At 36.0% G+C, this 23,529-nt stretch overlaps 2 protein-coding genes and 1 long non-coding RNA gene across 4 annotated transcripts in view; all 3 read left to right on the top strand.

Moving 5' to 3' along the window:
• The window catches only part of LOC131145104 (uncharacterized), a 31,139-nt gene extending 30,339 nt beyond the window's left edge, over positions 1 to 800 (top strand). For both annotated transcript variants that reach the window (XM_058094192.1, XM_058094191.1), the window contains 2 exons: positions 38 to 201; positions 339 to 800. The gene's annotated coding sequence lies outside the window, so the exon portion shown is untranslated. The remainder of the gene's footprint in view (positions 1 to 37; positions 202 to 338) is intronic.
• A 9,027-nt stretch (positions 801 to 9,827) lies between these two features.
• LOC131144957 (uncharacterized) lies at positions 9,828 to 10,401 on the top strand. The gene is made up of 2 exons (XM_058093951.1): positions 9,828 to 9,831; positions 9,953 to 10,401. The coding sequence occupies exons 1-2, from the start codon at positions 9,828 to 9,830 to the stop codon at positions 10,399 to 10,401; spliced, it is 453 nt and encodes a 150-aa protein (XP_057949934.1).
• A 5,353-nt stretch (positions 10,402 to 15,754) lies between these two features.
• On the top strand, positions 15,755 to 22,279 carry LOC131145108 (uncharacterized). Its single transcript, XR_009133987.1, has 4 exons — positions 15,755 to 16,457; positions 21,223 to 21,359; positions 21,633 to 21,730; positions 22,066 to 22,279. It is a non-coding gene; the product is annotated as an uncharacterized LOC131145108 (long non-coding RNA).
• The last annotated feature ends 1,250 nt before the right edge of the window (positions 22,280 to 23,529 follow it).

Raw genomic sequence — 23,529 nt, 5'->3', positions numbered from 1 at the left:
CATGCGCAAGCATGATAGCTTACTTTTGTTTTTACAGTCACAAGAAAAAGCGAGCAAAGCAGGTTATTGCAGAAAGGAGAGTGGGATCATGAGGCAGTCAATCTTTTTTGACTCTTTGTTGAAAGTGGATGAATAACATATTGCTTGTACAAGGATTCGGAAAGAATTCTTGGCAATACCTTTGGTATGCGCATACTACAGGTAGTTACTGAATCTCCTCCTTTCATTTAGCTGAATTCCCTTCTTCCACAATTATTAAGTGGTGTTGCAAGAGTATGTATTGTTGCATTTTTTTTTTTTCAATCTTTTTCTAAGTTTCCTATATTTCCTGTTTTCAGGATTTTGAGGCTTTGACACCAAATCTTCATGCAAGAACGATAGAAACCGTGGAGGGTGGTGGGTTAATTTTATTGCTCCTTTGTTCTCTTCCCTCACTCACCCGTTTGTACACCATGGTTATGTGTCACGAGCTAAGCTTTTTCAGGGCATTATGCTTGCTTGTGACCACTTGTCTCGTGCACTTGGAATGGGTTTCCATCATGTAAATACTAGTGTAGGGTTATTTTCTGCTAGTAGTGTCTTTGTATGCCAAATATGGCAGTATGACTCCTCGGTCACTTTGATGTTTCCATGTGCTATAGTGGGAATGACCTAGAAAGCTCTTTAGGGGAGGGTGAGTGTTCATCAGTCATTGTAAAATTCACTAGCTATTGTCAACGTGTTTAGCCTACTTGCCTCCCTCGCTAAACACACAATGTCAACGGAGGTGTTTTTAATGAATTTCGTGGATTCAATGTTTACTGCTTGCTTGCCACTGCTTTCATGAATTGATTACTATTTCCGCTACTATTTGAATGAATGTTAATGAAAGTGTTTCGTGGATGAATGTTGGTGAACGATAGGTTGGCTAGTTAAACAAGAGTGCTTTAGCTAGCGCCGCACGGCCCCTTCACAACAGTGTGAAAATAGTCGGTCCGTGACATTATGGTATGAATCACATCTCCCCACTGCTGAAATAGACCTTTGATCTACTTCACATCACACTTTTTGTTTTGCATTTGGATCCCAACACTATATTTTATTTCATTATTTTCTTGTTTTTCTCTCAATATGTTGATTTCTGATATACTTTTTATATCACTATGGATAAATCTCCATTTACTTTCTAAGCTTGATGTGAGAACATATATATCTTTTTTTGGTGGTTAGACTGTTGATGGTTTATGTACTTGGATGTGATTATCAATCTCAGTAAAATCTTGCTAATTTTCAGGATGTTAATGAGAGGTTCCGTACAGAATCCCATTCAGAGGCCACTGGGCGCTTTAATGAACGTTTCTTACTATCACTTGCTTCATGCAAAGCATGTGTGGTTATGGATGATGAATTAAATATTCTGCCAATTTCGTCCCATATGAGGTCAATTATCCCAGTTTTAGTTAAAGAGGCAATTCTGATTTTTTTTTTATAAAAATTTCATTTAAATTTTAGACTTAAACTTGCCTTGACATGTTTTGTGCTATCTCGGAGTCCAGAGCAAAACTGCTTGGAGTATTGCTCCTTTCAATTAAAGATGGAGGAAAAATATTTCTTTATTTTATTATATATAAGGGTGTTAATATAAATTTATCATACTATATTTAATATCACTGATGGGAGAGATTTATAGGTTATTTTAAGCTCTAATATTCTACTTTCTTTGTACTCTGGTTGGTGATTGAAGGACTCTGAGGGGCTTTCAGAGGCAGAACGGAGCTTAAAGAATCTAAAAGAGCAACTAAATGATGATTTTCCTGTTGGTGCTTTGATTCAGAAGTGTTGTACGTTGGACCAGGTAAGATTGCCTTCCTGATGCATGCAATTCTGATCTTGGGTTTGCTAAATTTTTTCTTACACTTGGGAAGCTTAGAGTTGGTCAACTTGCTACAATGTTTGAATAGGGAAAATCTCTCATTACATTTCTCGATGCAATTTTGGATAAGACGCTTAAAAGCCCATTTGCTCTGCTTGCTGTTGTTTAGCCATTGCTGGATCTGTTGCTGCAGGGTATAGTATCCTCGAATATAATTATATAATCATGTTTACATATTTCTGTGTGCGCGTTCATGTCTGCTTTATTCTTTCCTTTTTTGTGACTTTATAAACATTCTTTAAATTTCTGGTGGCAGCAATTCATCCTAATAGGTACTCAAACATATTTGTAACAGCACCAAGCCCTGAAAAATTGAGGACTTTGTTTGAATTTGTGTGCAAGGGACTTGATGCACTTGAATATAAGGTATACCTACTCACCTACTGTATCTGTGTTGGACTTTGTACTACTTTTTTCCCCCTCCTTTTGTTGATGTTTTTCTCTTTAACTGGTATCGTTCATTCTCTATTTATTCCCCTTGGAAAATTGTTTGTTTATCCTGAGAAATGGAATAAGGTATACCTTTTGCTTTTTTCAGTCTTGGATGAATTTCCAGAGAACTTGGTTGTGTACTGCAACTCTTTGCATAAGTACATAAACAGACATGAGGATATGTCAATTTCTAAAAAAATTAGGTCTCGACACAGCATGGTGGTGCAAAGGCAGCATCAAGGTTCTGCAATCATAGAGAAATTAGAAGAGGGGAAGGAAGGGGAAGGGAGGAGAGAGGAGATACTGAGGGGAAAACTCATGTTCAATTCAATTCAAAGTTCATCGACGACTACCTACATCATGGCTTTCACACACTATTTATAAGAAAGCCTCTAAACACATGAAATTACACACATACCCCTAAAACTACATTGTATTACAAACATACCCCTAGAATACATAATTACTACAAACAAGATCCCAACATCAATAATCCTATGACAAGCAAATGACACACATACGTAAACAACTAAGCACATTTAGGTTTTGTACACAATAATCCATTCACCATATTCTTTGACATAGGCCTCCTAATTGAGACAAGATGATCCATCCAAATAGTTGCTTTTTGTCCTATATCAAGTCCCCACTTTCAAAAAGAACTCGACTATGTCAAGTTGGGGAAAGTACCAAGGAGGTTACCATAAATAGAGTCATCTCGTTTCATAAGAAAGGAATCAACAATACACTTCAACTTGGTTATTGAAGAATCCATGATGGCATCAATTTATACTTCTTGTTGTCAATGTAGAGGGGATAGGAATTCTCACTATCTCCTTAATGGAACCAATCTTGAAGGTAAGTAAGCAGTGATCATTGACCTTCAAGTTGCTATTATTCACCCAAGCAATTTTGTATTGTTCAGGATGAGGCTCAACTTCCAAATTTAACTTCTTCGCAACTTCTTTAGAAACTACATTTGTGCAACTATTAGGATCGATAATCAAAGTAGAAAGCTGTTTTTGGCATATCACTTAAGTTTGAACGATGTTGGTCCGCTTCCATTCCTCTGTCTCTTTAACCTTGTGGGAAGAGAGCATACATTGAAGCACTAAACATTTTTTTTTTTTCTGAAACAGCCATGAACTGGTTAGGACATTGTGCTACTTGATGTCCAAAACATTGACATTTAAAGCATTTGAGTCATGATTGGCTCTTAGAAATTGTTCCAGCATGCTCAGTAGTCTTCCAAGAGGTATTAGTATGAACACCTTTACTCAATTGTTCAACTGCCTTCTCTCGTGGAACTCCACTAGTACTCTTCTCAAACTGAAGGGCTGATGTAGCCCTAAGAGGATCTGAGTGGCAACTTGTACTGCATCGCCAACTGTAATGAGACGACATGCAGCGAGTTTGGAGGCAATAGCTGGCTTCAACCCTTTTATTGTACGAAACTCTCATAATGTCCTATTTCCATTCTATATCGACACAAGTACCAAATGATAGAATCTACTAGTGTACTCCATCAATGTATTTACTTCTTGCGTCAAATCAAAGAGCTGGAGATAAACACGCTGCTGATAATTGGGAGAAAATTGCTCCTGCATGGCTCACTTCTTCTTATCCCACATTGTAATCTCACCAAATCTCCTTATAATGATCTCCCTTTGTTTAATTTACCAAATTCAAGCAGTTCCATCAATTTTTATTCAGAAAATTACAGCTTTCTAGCCTCATTCATGTCATACCATTGGAAATAATACTCCAAAGAATAGACCCAATCATCAAATTCATTCGGAGAACTATCACCATTAAAAATCTGAGACTTCTATAATAACTTCCTTACTCAAATGATTATTTCGGCCTTTACAGAACTCAAAAGCATGAGGGACAGCAGCTATTGCACCATCTTGTTTGGTAGGAAATTCCATGGGCCTTTTACCTAAGTTTGCAACTTCGGTTGTTAGCCTATTCAAAGCACCAATAATAGTCTCCTACTGGATAACAACTCCGCCTCACAGAATATTCAACATTGGTCAGCATGATGTAATTATATGAAGCAAATCACAAACTTCACTTTCAATTATTTAACAATGATCTTCAAGTCCTCTTTAATCATAAGTATCAAGCAAAAATGAAACAAATTCACTAGAAAAACTCACAAATGTAGCAATCCTGATTTTTATGCTGGCAGTGGCAATTTTAGGGTTTTGTGCCAAAATTATCTTGCTTGCTTGCAATATATTATGTCCACAACAAAATATATCCTTGCACGTCAAAATATCATGGAGAGAATCCAAAATATCGTGGCTGGAGCAAATTCTCAAGAAACTGGAACCAAGAGATGACTTGGGCAGAGTCCCACTCGCAAGTAGCCGGCACATGGGTCGCTGGCATTGAGTCTCCTACAATGCAACTTTGGTCGAGGGAAGATCAGGGGATGAGGAGTTCAATGGTGTTGGTGGTGTGATGTAAAAAGCGAGGTTAGGGTTTTCGAAGAGTTGAAGATTGGAGAAGGGGTTTCGAGGGGTTCTGTTTTCAATGGGATGGGTGGTGTTGCAAGAAGGGGTATGGATGGTGGTTTTTTTGAAAAATGGGGACACTGATGGAATTTCAGAAAATGTTCAAAAACTGCAGAACTGCTTTTCTGTTTTTTTTCTTTTTTTTTTTAACTGTAATTTCAGAACAAAAATGATGAGATGAGAGAGTAATAGAGAAGGAGAGATTAATGGAGAAGAAGATTGGGCTAGAATGGAGATTGGAAGAATGGAGTTCAAAGATGGGCTAGAATGGAGATCATAGTTGGGCTTTGACACCAAATGATGCAGGGGTAGCATAAAGGAAGGAAGGGGAAAGGAGGAGAGAGGAGATACCAGGGGGAAAACTCTCACGTTCAATTCAATTCAAAATTCATAAACAACTGCCTGCATCATGGCTTTCACACACTATTTATAAGAAAGCCTATAAACACATGAAATTACGTACATACCCTTAAAACTATCATGGCTTTCACACACTATTTATAAGAAAGCCTATAAACACATGAAATTACATACATACCCTTAAAACTACATTGCATTACAAACATACCCAAAGAATACACAATTGCTACAAACAAGACCCCAACATAAATAATCCCAATACAAGCAAACTACACACACATACTTAAACCATTCACCCTATTCTTTGACATAGGCCTCCTAATTGGGTCGAAATGATCCATCCAAATAGCATCTTCTCGTCCTACATCACATGGGCATAATAAATAAAAAAGATAAAATACACATATAATTAGAAAATTTTTTTTTTAGAAAACATTTGTTTTGAATAATTCTTTAATGTATTCTTTTGATGGAAAATTTTTCCATTTTTTTGGATAAAGGAAAACATGTCACCAAGAGCAGAGTACAAAGAGGGGAAGATGCCCTTCACTGAAACAAAAGAAAAGTTGTATACTACAAAAAGCTGCCCTCCAATCCCTTTGCAGGCTAGGCAGAGATATCCCAAAAAAGCCTAAAAGAATGAACCAAAATGAGGCCAAAAAATACAGTTTTTCCCCATAAAAATGAGGGGATGTTGTATGGTCTAGGAAGGCTCTTGAATTACTCTCATTCCAAAACATCCACAAGGTATAAAAGATTGAGCATCTCCTTAAAGTTCGTTCCTTTTTGGTTTTGCCAAAGCCCCAATAGCTCACTTGCAGCTGCAGGAGATTCCCGACAACCACAAAATAACCAAAAAATCTTCATCAAAACGTGAGAAGAGATCATTCCAAATAAAGTTAGCCACCTGGCAATGCAGGTAAAATCATGCATCTATTCCATTGAACTCATGGCACATGGAGTGCGTGTTAGGACTCAAGGCCTTATGTTGTCTTTTGAATTGTATTAGGTTGTGCATAGTAAGCCTAGTGAGAGAGTGGAAATGAATGTCTGAATCTTAATAAGGAAACAAAACCTTTCATATGATGTGGATCCAGGGAAAACACTAGGAAAATGATTGGCGAAGGAGCTTAGAGGTTAAAGGAAAAAGGGTTTCGTATGGGAAAAAATAGACCTATAAAATCCTTCTCCAAAATTCTCTCATCATCCTATTTGAAGGAATAAAAAAGCACTAGAACGTTAAGCATGTTGAAGATTTCCAAAAAAATAGAAATCCTAGGAAAGAGAGCCTCTCTTCAAAGAAAAGAAAGAGTTGATAGATGCATTGTGAAGAGGGGAAATATTAAAAAATGGGGCACTACCTACACTAGTGATCCCTTAACACATACCGAACATCTTCCCAAAACCAAATGCTATTGCCATTACCCACTTTGATATTGGTGAGAGGAAAGAACAAACTAACAACCTAGGAAACAGACATAACCCACTCTGAAACCGTAAACTGGTGTGAGGAACGAACGAACAAGCAACCCAGGAAACAAACATCTAAGGGCTTCCATGAGAAACAAGGCCACTTCCTCTAGTGTCCCACCCATTCCGATGGGCCCGGGAGCTTGACTCAAGCTTTAGCTTGGTTTTAAGCATGGTTATCAAAATCCTGATTTGGATCTTGCAGTCCTACAATCCAAACTTGGCTAATTGATTCAGATTCTATGAAGAATCTTAATCAAGTAGGATCCCAGTAGGATGTTATCTGGATCCGGAGGATCAGATCTTAGGATTGCGTTCCTACTTGGGATCCTGCCAATCCTATTTGTGCAATGGAATATGATTTTTTCTTGTTCAGGAATTTAAAGAAAAAGGCCCAATACATATTTTTATTGGCTCAAACACTTTACTTTTGCAATGGACACAAAATTTGGTCCAGTTGGCCCAAATGTGTCAAAATTAGGGCAAACTGACGAGCATGTCCTAGGATTTGTTTGATCGAAGTCAAGAGAGCAGTTGAGCATCTCTTGAAAGCTCTTTTCCCTTGAAATCGAAAGTTGTTTTGCGAGCTTAGAGTTCTTGGTAGGCAAATTCCCAGTTGTCTATCCGCAACTACCACTACTTCTAGCAATAGTAGAGGCGAACTGAGAGCTTTAAGATCGGTAGAGAGCTTCAACAAATAGGGAGTTGTATAGTTAGGTTGATAGCTTAAAGTTGCAAACTTGTAGCTTATGCATTACCTTTGTTATTTTTTACTTATGTTTTCCACAAAGCATGGAGCATATAGCTTTCTTTTTAACAAAAAGTTCTTCTTCCTTCAGCAAAAGTTTTCCAAATTTTTTAGGTCAAAATTTGTTGAAGGAAAAAACTACTTGATGCTAACTAGCAAGCTAGCTACATTGCTGAAATTTTTTTTAGTTTCTTAAACTTACTACCAAGTTTTTGGGCTTGTTAGTGAGAGTTGGCATGAAATTCCGAAAACCTAATTTTTTAAAGTTATTTCAAATTGTAAGTATTAAGTAGAATCTTACGATCCATTATTTGATTCTACAATTTGATCCTGTAGATCCCTCCAACGATCCTACGTAGGATCTTGATTCTAACAACTTTGGTTGAAAATTTAGTAAACAAGTTTCAACATGGTAAACAAGCTTTGAATATGCCTAGTAAAAGAGTAGTTATGGCAGCTTTGAGCTCAACATTATGATTATACCTTCATCATTTTTGTGATTGTGAATGTGTGATTTTTTACATTACATTTAGGCTGAAGTAGCGCCTAGATTAAATGCTGAAGGAGATAGATATGATTCTATGAAAATTCCCATTGCAATTCTCAACAAAATGCTTTGGTGTTCATGAAATTTGACATGGAGACTCTTTAGTCTTGATATAGCCACAGCCGTCCATTTTTTGTTCTTATGAACACATGTTTCTTTTGATTCTTTTTTGGATGAAAGGACAACCAGTAGGGTTCTATTTTTGTATTTACATGTCCCTCCCCCCCCCCCCTCTCTCTCTCTCTCTTTCTCTTCTTGCTATCATGCTATATACAAATCCCTTTCTTAAATAAAACATGTTATTTATGGATGGGTTGTTGTCCTTTAATATTGACCAACTTAATCTTCACATTGAAATTCATCTTATCTCTGCAGCTTACACAAATATGTTTCCCCCTACATGTTTGACAACCTGATACTTGAAATTACTCAGTTTTCTTAAATTACAAATGAAAAGTTTTATCATTAAATAATAACTACATGTGAAGTATTTGTAAGCAATTATATGATTGTTTAGATATTCTGCAAAGTAATAGAATAGATTAAAAGTAAGGCATATAAGAATTTTCCTCTCTTTGCCTTAGCTCTCCGTTCATCAGCTATATTCCCATAAATCTGGTGAAGTACAAAAAGAGATCGGGGTGAAGCAAGAGAAATGATTTCTATGGTTTCTACGAGCATTCTTCTCAATTGATATATACCATGAACAATTCCGGTATGTGACTTTATGGCTTTCTTATTTTTCCGCATAAAGGTAACATATATCGAAAGATCACGATGATTTAAGGATCCTGTGGTTATAGTAAATAATAGCATATAATTTCTTACATGTGGTATCAGAGCAATGTTGAAATTATTGTGATCTTCCTTTTATGATAAAGATCGTTTCTGTTAACCCGTACGATCTCGTTAATGTTTCATATAATACCGAAAAATTTATATAATATTTGCTGATTTTATTGGGTTTTGTTGGTTTGAAATATCATAGTTCTGAAATTGTGAACTTGTTAGCATCCTAAAACTGTTGATGGTTTTCCCTAGGATAGTGATACTGAATTGAGCCATTAAATGAAAATGCATGCAAACAATTTTATTATTTGATTAAGTATGGAACTCTCATATGTTTTATATTAGTAAGTTGACAATGTTGACAATGTTATGGACCTATTTATATTAGGTGATCAATTATATTTATGCATGCATGAATTGTCGAATTTTACATAAAAGTAAGCATGTAAAATTCTTATAGTTGGGTGAATGATTGTATTTAAGCATGTATGCTTAATTATCTGCCTTTAAAACTAGTTTACGTTATGGCCGATTTTGTGGTATATTGTGCTAACTACGTATCTAAGGAAAATTCTGTCTTGAAAAGTGGGACTTAAGCGGTCCATTGTGACTCCCCACTTACCTGAAAATTGACCTAGTATAATTTAGCACAATCATCACTGGGCCCCACTACCACGTCATCAACGCCACCTCAATAAATGGCGTCATAACAGTCTGGAAAATTTTCATTATGCATGCTTTATTATTTGATTTTAGTATGGACAAATTTTTGCTTGGATATTTATCCATTAATGTTTATATTGTAATCAGCATGTTGTCACCAAAGTGATCTTGGCGAGAAAGGTTATAAACATTGAATTGAATTATGTTTTAAAAAAAAATTATTACAAAATGATTATTTGATTTTTACGGTTGACCAAAAGGTACACCGAATTTCAAGTAATAATTAAATTAGTCAGGATAATTAAAAGAATGGTAGTAAGATTGGAATGGATGCCCAAATATGACAAACCAATCGCACTTTAAAAGGTTATCAATTATGCCTGGATGGGTGTAAATCACCAATAAATATGAATGTTAGTATATTGCATAAGTTGATCCAAAGATTGACTGCAATTTACTAATGGAAATGTTTTACTCAAAGCATTAATGTTGCGATCATTTTATCGCAGTGTCTGTTCCTGTTTCACCACATTCGCTAGCTTCTTCTATTCCGATTTTTAATGGGACAAATTTCTATGACAAGAATGATCAGATTCAGTTTCACCTTGGTGTTCTGGATCTTGATTTAGCTCTGCGAATTAATAAACCGGCTGTTATTATTGAAACAAGTAGTTCGAAGCAACAAGCTTTGTATAGGTCATGGAAAAGGTCGAACAGATCAAGTATTATCTTCATGCGGATGTGTATAGCAAACAATATTAAATCAACACTTCCTCAACTTGAAAATGCAAAGGAATATCTTAAAGTTGTGGAAGATCGGTTTCATTCAACAGACAAGTCCCTTGCAAGGAGATTAATGGTTGAACTTACTACCATCAAATTTGATGGTAGCCAAGGAATGAACGAACATGTCTTTGATATGACTAATTTGGCAGGTATTTGTGGACTTAAATGTTAGGAAGGCGATCCTTTTTTTATGCATTAAGTGATCCGGACAGAAAAGAGGGGGGGGGGGGGGTCTTTCTTCCCAAGAGAGGGTAGGAGATCTATGGTGAAGAAAGATCTGGTCAAAGTCTATGGAAAAGAAGAAATCTTGGAGGGCAAAATATGGAACCCTATGTTTAAGGAGGGGATACAAGTATGGATATTTTCCAATGGATAACTTCCATAGAAAATACAACTATAGTAGCATTCCCATATGTTTCTTATCTCTTTTGGAGTTTCCACAAGGGTAGTGGGGTTCTAGAGGCTCATGAGAGATTTCTTTTGGTCCAATACAACGGGAAATAAGGGGGATCATTTTGTTAGTTGGGATATGGACCTAATTTTGAGGGGTTAAAGGATTGGTAACTATCTGAAAACATCACTTTAACTGGAAAATTGGTATGGAGGTTCCTGAAAGAAGAAACAATTGAAAATATTTTCTTCATAATTTTGTCCATATGTACAATCCAATATATAATACGATTACCTATTCTAAACAAGGAAACAATTTCCTACTAAATAAAATCAAATCCCCCATAATTACCCACTTTCCTAATTTGTATATTATTTACAAAGATACTCGAGATTGAGATTTTAACACTCCCCCTCAAGTTGGATCATAAATATTAATCATCTCCAACTTGCTAATAAGATCATCAAAGCTCTATTGTCCCAACTCTTTAGTGAGAATATCTGCAGTTTGTTCCTTGGTTGGTACATAAGTCATACATATAATTCCTTCTTCAATTTTTTCTTTGATGAAGTGCCTGTCTACCTCCACATGTTTAGTCCTATCATGTTGAGCTGGATTAAGTGAGATGCTGATAGCTGCCTTATTGTCACTGTAGAGTTCGATAGAAAAGTTCACTGGTTCTCGTAATTCCTCCAATAGTTTTCGTAACCACAATCCTTCACATATCCCTTGAGCGACTGCCCTGAATTTAGCTTCAGCACTACTACGAGCCACCACATTCTATTTTTTGCTTCTCCAAGTTACGAGATTTCCCCAGACGATTGTACAATATCCTGTGGTAGACCTTCTATCTTTCACTGATCATGCCCAATCTGGAGCTGTAAAGATCTCTACTTCCTTACTTTCACATTTCTTAAAGAAGAGTCCTCTTCCCAGGGATCCCTTGAGATATCTAAGGATCTTGTATACAGCATCTAAGTGAGCTTCCTTTGGTGAATGTATGTGTTGACTTACTACACTGACTGCAAATACAATATCTGGTCTAGTATGTGATAGGTAGATCAGCTTGCCAACCAATCTCTGATACTTCTCCTTTTCTACTGGTTTTCCACAATCTTCAACCCTCTTTACTGCTTCTATTTGGGGTTTCGCTGGTTTTGCATCCTAGCATGCCAGTTTCAACTAGGAGGTGGGTAACATACTTTCGCTGAGAGACACTAATTCCCTTTTTCGTTCTTGCCACTTCCATGCCCAAAAAATACCGCATTTGTCCCCAAGTCTTTAACTTCAAATTCAGTAGCCAGAACCTTCTTCAATCTCTCCATTTCTACAGTATCATCACCAGTAAGGATTATATCATCAACATACACTATTAGAATTGTTCTCTTACCTCCTTCAGACTGTTGCAAGAATAGTGTATGGTCTGATTGCCCTTGTCAATACCCTTGATTCTTTAGTACCTTTGCGAATCTGTCAAACCATGCTCTACGAGATTGTTGGAGGCCATATAACGATTTCTTTAGTTTACACACTCTGTTGTCTTCACCTGTTTTACTGAATCCTGGTGGTATAGTCATGTAAACTTCCTCTTCTAATTCTCCATTTAAGAAAGCATTTTTAATATCAAGTTGTTGTAGTGGCCAATCTAAATTGGCTGCCAGAACCCGAACTTTATTTAAAATTGCCGCTGGTGCAAATGTCTCAATATAGTCAATGCCGTAAGTATGTGTAAAGCCTTTTGCAACAAGTCTGGCTTTATATCTTTAAACTGTTCCATCAGATTTATATTTCACTGTGAAGACCCATTTACAACCCACTGGCTTCTTCCCTTTCGGTAGATTTGTCAACTTCTAAGTTCCATTTTTTTCTAGGGCTCGCATTACTTCCATGACTGCCTCTCTCCATTCTGGTATTTCTAGAGCTTCCTGAATGTTTTTTGGCATTTGCATCTTATCAAGGTTAGAGACAAACGCACGATATCCTGTAGACAAGCTTTTATAAGACATGTATTTCGACCAAGGGTATTGAGTACATGACCTGGTTTGTTTTTAGATTGCAATAGGTAAATTGATATCATCAGGTGCAAGATTATCAGAGGAAGACTCAATTACCAGATCGGGATAAGGCAAGGGCTCATGGTTATTCGGAGCCATCCCTGGTTCCAACGCTCTTGGTGCCTCAGGTATGAGATTCTCCCTCTCCTTTGTTTTCAGCTTTCTTGAGTAAACCAGTATGTCTGCGTTGTTTTGCTCTCCTGCATCTCCCCTTGAGGGTAAGTGTTCAGTTGTGTTTGGCAAGTCAGAAAGTAATGCAATGGAAGGCTTAATAGATGGGTTAGGGAATGGAGTAACTGGAGTAACCGCAGATTCAGTAGTAAAAAGGTCAAAGAACTGATCATCACTCCATTTCTCCCCCTGAAGAGAGGGCTTTGGGAAATAAGGAGTGGTTTCAAAGAAAGTGACATCAAGACTAACGAACAATCGTTTTGAGACCAGATCATAGCATTTGTAGCCTTTCTGGGTAGGTGATAATCAAGGAAGACACATTTAATGGCACGAGGATCCAATTTATTGCGATGGTATGCATGGACATGAACAAAAGCAATACAACCAAAAATTTTAAGTGGGAGACTGGAAGGTAGTCGAGAGGTAGGAAAGTATTCCTGAAATTTTTGAAGAGGGGTGACAAATGAGAGTGCTCGACTTGGCATTCGATTAATGAGATGTGTGGCTATTAGATGGCATCACCCCAAAAATAATGTTTCATGTGGGTAGTAAACATTAATGCCCGGGCTACTTCAAGTATATGTCAATTTTTTCATTCAGCAACCCCATTTTGTTGAGGGGTATCCACACAAGAACTTTGATGAACAATCACATTATCTTGAAGATAAGTTCCCAGGATGGTATTAAAATATTCCATACCATTATCAGTACGTAGAATCTAAATATGGGTCTGGAATCGTGTATGAGTCATGGTATGAAAATTGATGAAAATGGAGCGGACTTCAGTTTTGTCTTTCAATAAGTAGACCCAACAAAGACGAGTATGGTCATCGATAAAGGTCACAAACCATTTTGTATTTGTGCGATTTAGGGAACGTAAGGGACCCCATACATCACTATGAAGCATAGCAAATGGGCGAGATGGTATGTATCTGGACGGTGGAAAAGAAGTTCGACGATGTTTAGCAAGCTCACATACTTCACATTGAAACTCAGAAGCCATTTTATTTGAACAAAGAGAAGGAAACAAACGTTTTAAATATTGAAAATTGGGATGACCCATCCGTGAATGCCATAACAAAAGTTTACTATTTCTAGAAGTAGATGCAGAATCACAAATTGCAGTATTACATAGTTCACTCAAACTTGCCTCCTCAAAGTAGTAGAGTCCCTCATACACTTTAGCAGTGCCAATTGTCTTCCCCGATGATAGGTCCTAGAAAACACAATGAGAGGAAACAAATTTAGCAGAACAATTCGAGTCTTTTGTTAACTGACTGATAGATAACAGATTGCAAGATAACTTGGGGACATGTAAGACCGATTGTAAAGTTAAGGAATCAGATATGCGAATACTTCCTTTTCTAGCAACTGGTGAGAGAAGGCCATCTGCAATTTTTACTCTCAAATTCCTGGCATATGGTGAGTAGGATGAAAAATATTGATAAGACCCAGTCATATGATCGGATGCACCCGAATCTATTATCCATGGAGATTTGTAACAAGATGTGGTATTTAAAGCTGACAGATAATTACCTCGGTGAGCCAGGGAACCAGAGGAAGACTGACCCAATGTTTGCATTGATGAAATCATCTTATATAACTAATCCAACTGTTCAAGACTGAATGCACTGCTGGACGGGGTATTGTTGTTCTCTCCTTGCGATCTTTCAATTGATCCATCAGTGCTGGCCTGGTATCCACGATTTTTTGGTATTGTCTCGATTTCCAATCTGCCGGTTTTCCATGAATCTCCCCGCAGGTATTTTTTGAATGACCTATTTTTTCGGCAATGTTCGCACCATAATTTTCCTCTTTGCGGTCGTTGACTAGGTCCCCCTGGGCCTTTTGATACAAGAGCCGAGACATCCGGCCCAGCATGTCCAATGAGCCCATATAATTTTTGGGCGGATACAAGTACGGGAAGGTCCAGCCCAGCGGATTCATTTTGAGGCCGCAGCATTACACGCCTCCTGTTCTCTCCCCTCCTGACCTTTGCGAAGACTTCTTGGGTTGAAGGGAGAGGTCACCGGCCAAGGATCCGTCCCATCATGTTATCGAGCTCTCGATTCAGGCTAGCAAGAAACTCGAAGACCCTCTCGTTTTCTAGCCTCCTTCGATATCGCGTGCTGTCGCCGGAGCACTCCCACTCCTCATCGATGCTCAGATCAAGCTCTTGCCAGAGATGAGTCATCTCCATGAAATACTCGATAACACCTCTCTCACCTTGCCTCATTTGCCACAATCGGGTCTTGATGTCGAAGATTTGTGAGTAGTGTAGACACCCTATTTTTGCCCTAGTCAAATAGAACAAGGGATCCTTTCTCATTGTATTATTATTATTATTATTACTTTATCTTTATTATTATTTTATTATCACTATTATTTTATTATTATTATTATCATTATTATTATTATTATTATTATTTTTAGTATTACCATTATTATTGTTATTATTTTTATTTTATTATTATTATTATTAGTATTTTTATTATCTTTATTTTATTACTACTTTACTATAATTATTTTTATTATTATTCATTATTTATTGTTAGTAGTATTATTACTATTACTTTACTATTATTATTTTTGATGTTACTTTTATTATTATTATTATTATTATTATTATGATTGTTTACTATTATTATTGTTAGTAACATTATTGTTATTATTATTATTATTTTTACTATTACCATTATTATTAGTATTAGTATTATTATTATTATTATTATTGTCTTACTATTATTATTATTATAATAATTATTATTATCATTATAAAAAGAAAAAAACAAAAAAGGAAAGGTTTTTTAGGGTTTTTGGGATATAGCCTATATATAGGCTTATTCACGCACAGCACAAAGGGGGCGCGCAGAGGCCAAAAGAAAGCAAAAAAAAAAACTCTCTTTTCTTCTTCTTCTTCTTCTTCTTCTTCTTCTTTTTCTTCTTCTTCTTCTTCAGTTTCCCGAGCATTGTAGCTCCAGCCCACCTTCCCTCTCCCTTGTTCTCCTTTGTTGCAGATCACCCGCCACAGCCATCCTCTGCTCCAACCGAGCACTCCCTTCGCACCACAGTACCAGCAGCAGCTCTCTGCTGCAACAGCAGGCCCTGACTACCATCAACCTTCTCCAGCCTTTGCAACACCAGCCGCCCAAGAGCAGCTCTCCAGCCAGCAAACAACCAGCACCAGCTGAACACGACAAAGCCCACGGCCACCACTTCCTTTGCATCTCCAGCCAAGGCCGCAATCAGCAACTCCAACCGAGCACTCCCTTCGCAGCACGCCAGTAGAACAGAGCAGCAGACCCTGCTGCTGCTGAAACCTCCTCCAGCCACCTTGTTCCCTGCACAACACAACTCACTGTCCACAGCATCCCTGCCAGATGAAAGAGAATTTCTTGTCAACATTTTTGATGAATACATGTACCCTGGAAAGTTGTGTGTTTTCATGATGATTTGCTTATGTGAAGTTAGTTATACCCTGTTTTTTTTTATATGCTACTAACACACTGTCATTGTTTGTGGTTTGATGAGGACGTTGTTTTGATGCCGAGTGTTCGTGATTGATCTTCGGAAATCTTGTGCTAATTTCTGAGATCCGGCGGTACCCCCTCTGTAAGCTCCCCTGTACACACATGCACACAGCACCCTGGGAGTTTCCTGCACCCACACACACACACACGCACACACACACACACACACAACACACGTGGTCTTTTGTCTTATATATGTTTCAAGATTTTTCTTTTATTATTTTATTCATGGTATGTTAACTTTGTATCATATTATTTTAGGATGTTGATAATGTTATATATAGCATGTTAGTGTTTTAGTATATTAATATTTTAGTATTTTAAAATTTTAGATATGTTAGGTATTTAGAAAATTAGTATTTGAAGTAGTATCATAAATCTAATTTAGTATTTTAGGTAACCATGTATGTTTAGGAATATAGCATGTTAAGTAATTTTATACATTTATTATTGTTATGAGACTTTTAAGTATGTTGATATGCAAAGTGTTATTTATTATGGTAAGTTTAATGTTTTAGGTAACATAATATATTTGGTGTTTTGGTATCATGCTATTATATCATATATTTAGTATATATAGTATTAGGGTAATTTGTTACCTATTATAGTATTTGTGAATATTTATTATTATTATTATGATTGTATGTATTACGGTATGTTTGGCCATTTTAGTTTATAACGTACGTGTAGTATTTTAATATTATGGTGGGTCCATTCTTTTAGTCTATATTATATATTTTATATTCTAGTATTATTGGTCTATTTTGATATTTTAGCTCCTATTATATATTTAGTTTTATGGTATGGTGTTATATGTAGAATCTTAGCAAATATCATATATTTATATCTAGTATTTTGTATTGTGCTAATTTTAGTATTTTAGCTTGTATTATATATATGGATTAGTATGTATTGTGGTATTTTAATTTTCTAGTTTATTAGTATTTTTTTTATCTTTATTATCATGTTTAAATTATTAAATTTGTTATCCAAAACCTCCCAAACTAGTATTTTCACACGTAGAAAAACCCTATAAGATTTCAAAATTTGGGAGAGTATTTTGTTAAATATTTTCTTGTTTTTTTTATTCCTATGATTTTAATGCTGGGATATGAGCCTTCGGGCTTCACGTACCTTTAGTTATGAGGGAATATGTAAATATTTAGATTTTACATATATTTTTGTATTATTTATTTACTTATTTACTTTGCACGTGTATTAATAAATTTACTAGAGTAATTTTAAAGACTTTTTAGATTAACTTAGGGATAATTCTAAATTAATTAGGTACCGTTCGTAAGAATGGGTGCATAGGGGGTGCTTGTACCTTTCCCTCGCTTAACCGAACTCCCGACCCCAGTTCTGATAACGTAGACCCATTCTACCCCTAATGGGGTAATAATCATGTGTTCTAACCACACTAAAAGGTTAGTGGCGACTCCGACATTCCCTATTTTTCCTTGAAAATTAAAATTGATTATTATTTCGCCGCCTGGGGCACACGCGCTCCAAGACGTCGCGACAAGTAGCTTTCGACATCGGAGTATGTCTCACGTACGGCTTCCCAGACTTCCTTCGCCGTTGGCAAGAACAAGTAAATTTTTCCGATTGATGGTTGCTTCGAGTTGACGAGCCAAGCTGTGACCATGGAGTTTTTGGACTCCCATCTTTGCAAGGCTACAGCGTCGGAAGGGTCTGGTTTCCTCCGCTCACCGGTAAGATAACCAAGCTTCCCTTTTCCCTCAATCAGCAGTTTCATGGACTGAGCCCATTCACGGAAATTTTTTCCATTTAGTTTTTCCAGTGAGAGTGGAAAGACTGAGTTATCTAGCCCATTCGAACCCCCACCGAACGTAGCCTCTGAGTCACCGGTGATGTTTGCAGAGGAGGTAGAGCCTTTGCTGTTAGCCATCGTTTAGCTAGGTTTAAGAAAACCTAGCTCTGATACCATGAAAGAAGAAACGATTGAAAATATTTTCTTCATAATTTTGTCCATATGTACAATCCAATATATAATACGATTACCTATTCTAAACAAGGAAACAATTTCCTATTGAATAAAATCAAATCCCCCATAATTACCCACTTTCCTAATTTGTATATTATTTACAAAGATACTCGGGATTGAGATTTTAACAGTTCCCTTTAGAGATTAATTCCTTACGGCACAAGGTTATTCGAAGTAAGTAAGTTCATTGGAATTGGTAGGACCATGTGGCTTGATCAAAATGCGAGAATTTTCAAGGCTCAAACAACTTTTTTCCTGTTTGTGGGATAGATTTTGTCTTACTATATTCTTCTTGGGCGCATTCTTTTTTATATTTTTGGGGTGATTTTGTTCAATATTTTGGGGAGGAATTGGTGGGCAGTATTATTGTAGATGTTTTAGTTGATTCCTAGAGGATGATTTTTCCTCCATACATTATAATTTGTTTTACTTTATTGATTCAAAATTTAAATATGTATGGATGAGATATATAAAATATGTAAAATTTTAAATCTTTGTATAAAATCTATATTATATCACTTATATAGTGTAAAAGTAGTAAAATTCGAAAGCTTGATTAGGCACCCAAGCAGGTAGTATTGCAAAATTCAAACTCAACCTGCCAAGCTACTTGAGCTTTACTTGAGCTCGAGTAGAATCAAAGCAGAGCAAGGTTATTAAAATCAGGATCCTTCCTACATAGGATCACTAGTATGGTTTGAAGGATCGGATTGAGGATTGTAAGATTCTACTAAATACATAAATAATTATGAAAAATGGCTAGTAAGTGTTGAAGACTCAAAGATTACAAGTATCTGCGGTAGGGCCCTCATATTGCAACAAGAAGAAAAAGATGAAGTGTTCAAATTGTTGCATTCCTAGCTTAACCAAGCTGGCTTATAATGAAAATGAAAGAATTACTCATAAAAAAACAAGAAAATAATTTTTAACACAAACCAGTCAACAAACAACCATACAACATGAACATCCATTTTTCTATTTTATAAGAACTCTTAGGAAACAAAAGCTAAACTGTCAAGCCATCTTCTATCTTAAATGTCAGCATCCAAGCCACCAGTTAGTCTCAATAGTATCACTAAGAAGACTCGTCATCAATGACTTAATCAAGGCCACCACTAAAATCATCACTGTCACTATCATTATTATTGTTAAATGCATCGATTACTATTTATCTATCTTCATTCTTAGTGTGTAAAGTTTGCACCACTTAATAGTTGCCAATGAACCAAAAAATAAAATTGAGTCATATTTTTGCTAATGTAAACCGGGTTACTTTTTTAGTTGTCCATTTCATGAAAAGGTTTAGAGGACAAAAACCAAGCCTTTATGAAAAAAATTTTGGTAATGTTTTAAAACTATGAAAGAATGTTCAATCTTACGATCCCACCATGATCCTACCATGGTCCTGCTGATGCTTCTATGACACTACTACGAACCTGCCAATTTGTGACTCTATGTCAGGTCAGGATTGTTTTTGTAAAGTAGGATCCTATGATCTGGATTGTGATTTTAACAACCATGAAGTAGATCAAGTTATAGAGGAAGTGAAGCCAATTTAGCTTGTGAGACAAACTTGATTAACTTACACCCCCCTAATGTATGACATTTTGTAATTTGCCCTCGTGCTTTTGTTTGCACCTCCTTGAGTCCTTGGTGCCCTTAATAATACTCATGCTGCAGTTTCATGGGCAGTGAGATGCAATTTTTTTTTTTTATTGGGGCACTTTTTGTTCTTGCACGACTTGGCAGCAATCTAGATATCAATAAGCAGCTAGAGAATTGTAAATTGGGAGTTAGGAAGCCTGCAAAAATTATTCTTGTGGGCTGATTTTTGTGGGATTGGCGTCCTAGCATTTACTCAACTGTTGTGGGACCAAGGTTTTAAATTTCAATATCAACTAAAGTTTCAAGGCTTAAAGTATGAAAACTTCAATGGAATTTTTTTGTCGATTTTTTTGATTTTAAGAAATGGACATTTGTAGTAAAGCATGGGAGTTTTTTATGGAACTTTAAAAACTGTGAATAACATGATACAAGAATTAAAACTGGAATATTGTAAATTAAATACATTGATGATAGGTATATGATGTATAAGGTGCATAATTCTAATGCAATAACCATATTTAACTTTTGAAAAAGATTTATTTTAAAAAATAATAATTTTGGACTTGAATCTCTTAACTTTAAATTGAAGAAAAAAATTTTGTTCCTAATTTTCAATAAAATTCAGAGAAATTAAGACATTTCAATTAGTTTTGGAGATTTATGGAAATTTCAATAGAACTTTTGTAAGCTGGCCACTGATCATCATTTTGATTCTGAGGCTGGTAAGGCATTTCAACAATTTTGTGGAAATTTAAGACCATGTGTGGCAGAGGGGGACCGACTATCTGTGGAATTAGTCTGGACTTGAAAGCAAAGATAGATTGGGCTTACCTTGTTAAGCACAAGAGTACAAAATGCTTATGCCTTGCTGTTGATGGCTCGCTTCTCCTGGCTGGTGCAGATGCTGCAGTATTTTGCCTCTAGTCTCAACTTTGCATCTCTCAGTACAGATATGAAGTTATGATTGAATCAGCACAAATATTTACATTTATTTTTCCCCATCGCTTAAATTGCTCTATCTTACAATCTTTGCCTCAAAATCAGTTTTGATAGTTGTGCATAATAGTTCGAAATTATTGAATATTTTGTGGCTGATAGTAGTGGTGTGAATTAAATGCAAGGGGAGTTTTAGTATTCTCGTTTGAGTGGAGCTTTTGAGAACTGTATCAGAATAGCTTTCTTGTTTTGCTCATGCTAAAATGCTTGTTTTGTTTCTTTTTTCGTGCCCTGGCAGTATATACAACCCTATGAGCAAGAAAAGCTATCTCAGTTAGAATTGTTAGTTGTTGATGAAGCAGCAGCCATTCCATTGCCTGTTGTGAAGTCCTTGCTTGGTCCTTAGCTGGTTTCCCTTTCATCCACTGTCAATGGGTATGATTGCTCATTTTTTTTTTCATTATTATCCATTGTTCATTTTTTTTCTTAATTTGATCTTGTCATGAAATGTATGCAAGACACTATTGGTTCTCCATATGAACTGTCCATTTCCTTCTTGAAGAACCTGAATCATAGTTAAAACTTGGATTATTTTCTAGCCTCTATAGTTTTGCTTTGGAAAACAAGGAATCAAGCATTCTTTAGCACGTTATTTTAATTGAAGTTGATTTTGTTCTATTTTTTGAATAATTCTCTTTTAAATTTAAGATATGAAGGCACGGAGCGTTCTTTATCATTAAAACTTCTGCAACAACTAGAAGAGCAAAGCCATAAGCCAGCTAAGAATGCGGAGAGCTCTGTCTCTGGTATGTGATGTCTGAGTTTTCTTTGACTCTGATCTCTTAATAAAATATCATACATGTAAACCTTTTGGTTATGGAGCCATTTTCACGTTTTGCTAGACAGGCTGTCTCAGTTGTTTCATAGCAAGTCTGGGACTTTTCAGGTCACTTGTTTAGAATAACAGTTTTTTTTTTCAGAGATTAGCTTTTATGAAATGTTAAATATATAAACCATAAATAAATTCTAGGCTGCATCATGAAGTGCATGTATACTTTTTGGTTACGTCAGTTTTCATAAATATAAATGGGGTGGTAGTTCTTTTAGCCTTTAGTTCCTAGAATCTGACGTTGGGTTACAGGATTCCAATTTGCTTTCCGAGGGCATGTAACATTCCATCTCTGATATCTCTGCACTGCTTCCACCATAATGGAGCAACAAGAAATTCTTTTGCAGCTGCTTCTAACACCTTGTTGCTTCCGCAGATGGTATTTAATTCTTTGTTGTGTTTATTCTTTTGCCTTCTGGTGTGCTTGTTATCTTTAAGTTAAAAATTCAGTACAAAACCCAACAAATTCTTGATCCTGTGTCTAGGAGTCAGCAACCTCTCTCAACAGAATATTGTTTAGGGCCTCTTTCGGTTAAAAATTATGCCAGTGCTTTTTGGGTTTGCTTGCACATGGCTGAACTGTCTGAAATGAATTTACCTTTGTTTGTCTAAATTGTTGCCATGATGCGATTGATTTCAGGCTTCTATTATATCTCATTCATAATCTCACTTAAATGAAAATAAAGGTAGTATACAAATATAGCTATATTTTGGTGTGTTTTCAATGATAAAATGCAGTTAGGCCAAAGCCACAGCAGTGCACTGTATACATGGGGTTATTTCACTAATCTCTATTGTAGAAGTAGGATCTTTGGTGTTAATAGCGTGTATGATTGGATTCTGTTGCTAAAAAATGAGGTCTGAGTGAGTTCAGGTGGAAGAAATATATAGAAAATGAAGGATTTTTCTGATTATAAGAAGAATTATATGACTGTAGAAGAGAATTTTTATCTTAGCGGATGGATCACTCCAAGAGGCCTCAGGTATCATCTGGTTAGGAAGGAATTACTCCAATATTTCGCCCTCTCAAGCCTCACCAATTTCAAGGACTGGTGATTTTGTTACTGCAAAATATTATGAACACAACTAGCTAATTGCTGTCATCAGAGTAGCGTGATTGTTGGCATGGGTTGTAAATAGTTTGGCATTGGTATCATTAGATTGTTAAGGGTATTCTAATTGGAATTTACAGTAGGCCTAACAGGTTTTTGGCTGAAGGTGAATGGCTTCTGCTAAAAGTTGGTCTAGTGATGCACCTAAATTGGGCCTTTTTAAGTTTCTTGTCAGACGCCTGCGGGTTTTATTTTCTTTTGAACTTTAATGTACCATGAAGCATCAATTTATGCTGTCATGGTATGAAACATTTAGGGGTTGTTTGGTATCATTTCTATCTTAGGTTTTCTATTTTTGTTTCTATACAGTGAAGAAACAAGTTATGGAAATGCGTTTGTTTACTTTGCCCATTTTTTGTTTCTGTCGAAGGTTTTCTTCTATTTGCAAAAGAAATTGAAAACTAGATTTTATAACTTTCAGTGTTTTGGCAACTTGTTGCCAAAATATTCTAATATCTAGAATTAATTTTTTTTAAATAAATCATTCACTTTTTATCCATACGTTTTAATTAATTACGATAAAAGAATGAATTTAAAGTATAATTAAATTTAAAAAATTGCATAAAATTTCAAAACAATTTAAGATAATAAAATTCATTTACCA

This window comes from Malania oleifera, chromosome 12, assembly GCF_029873635.1.
Source record: "Malania oleifera isolate guangnan ecotype guangnan chromosome 12, ASM2987363v1, whole genome shotgun sequence".
Taxonomy (NCBI): domain Eukaryota; kingdom Viridiplantae; phylum Streptophyta; class Magnoliopsida; order Santalales; family Ximeniaceae; genus Malania; species Malania oleifera.
Note: the sequence above shows the minus strand (reverse complement) of the source record. Positions and strands in the feature narration are given on the sequence as shown.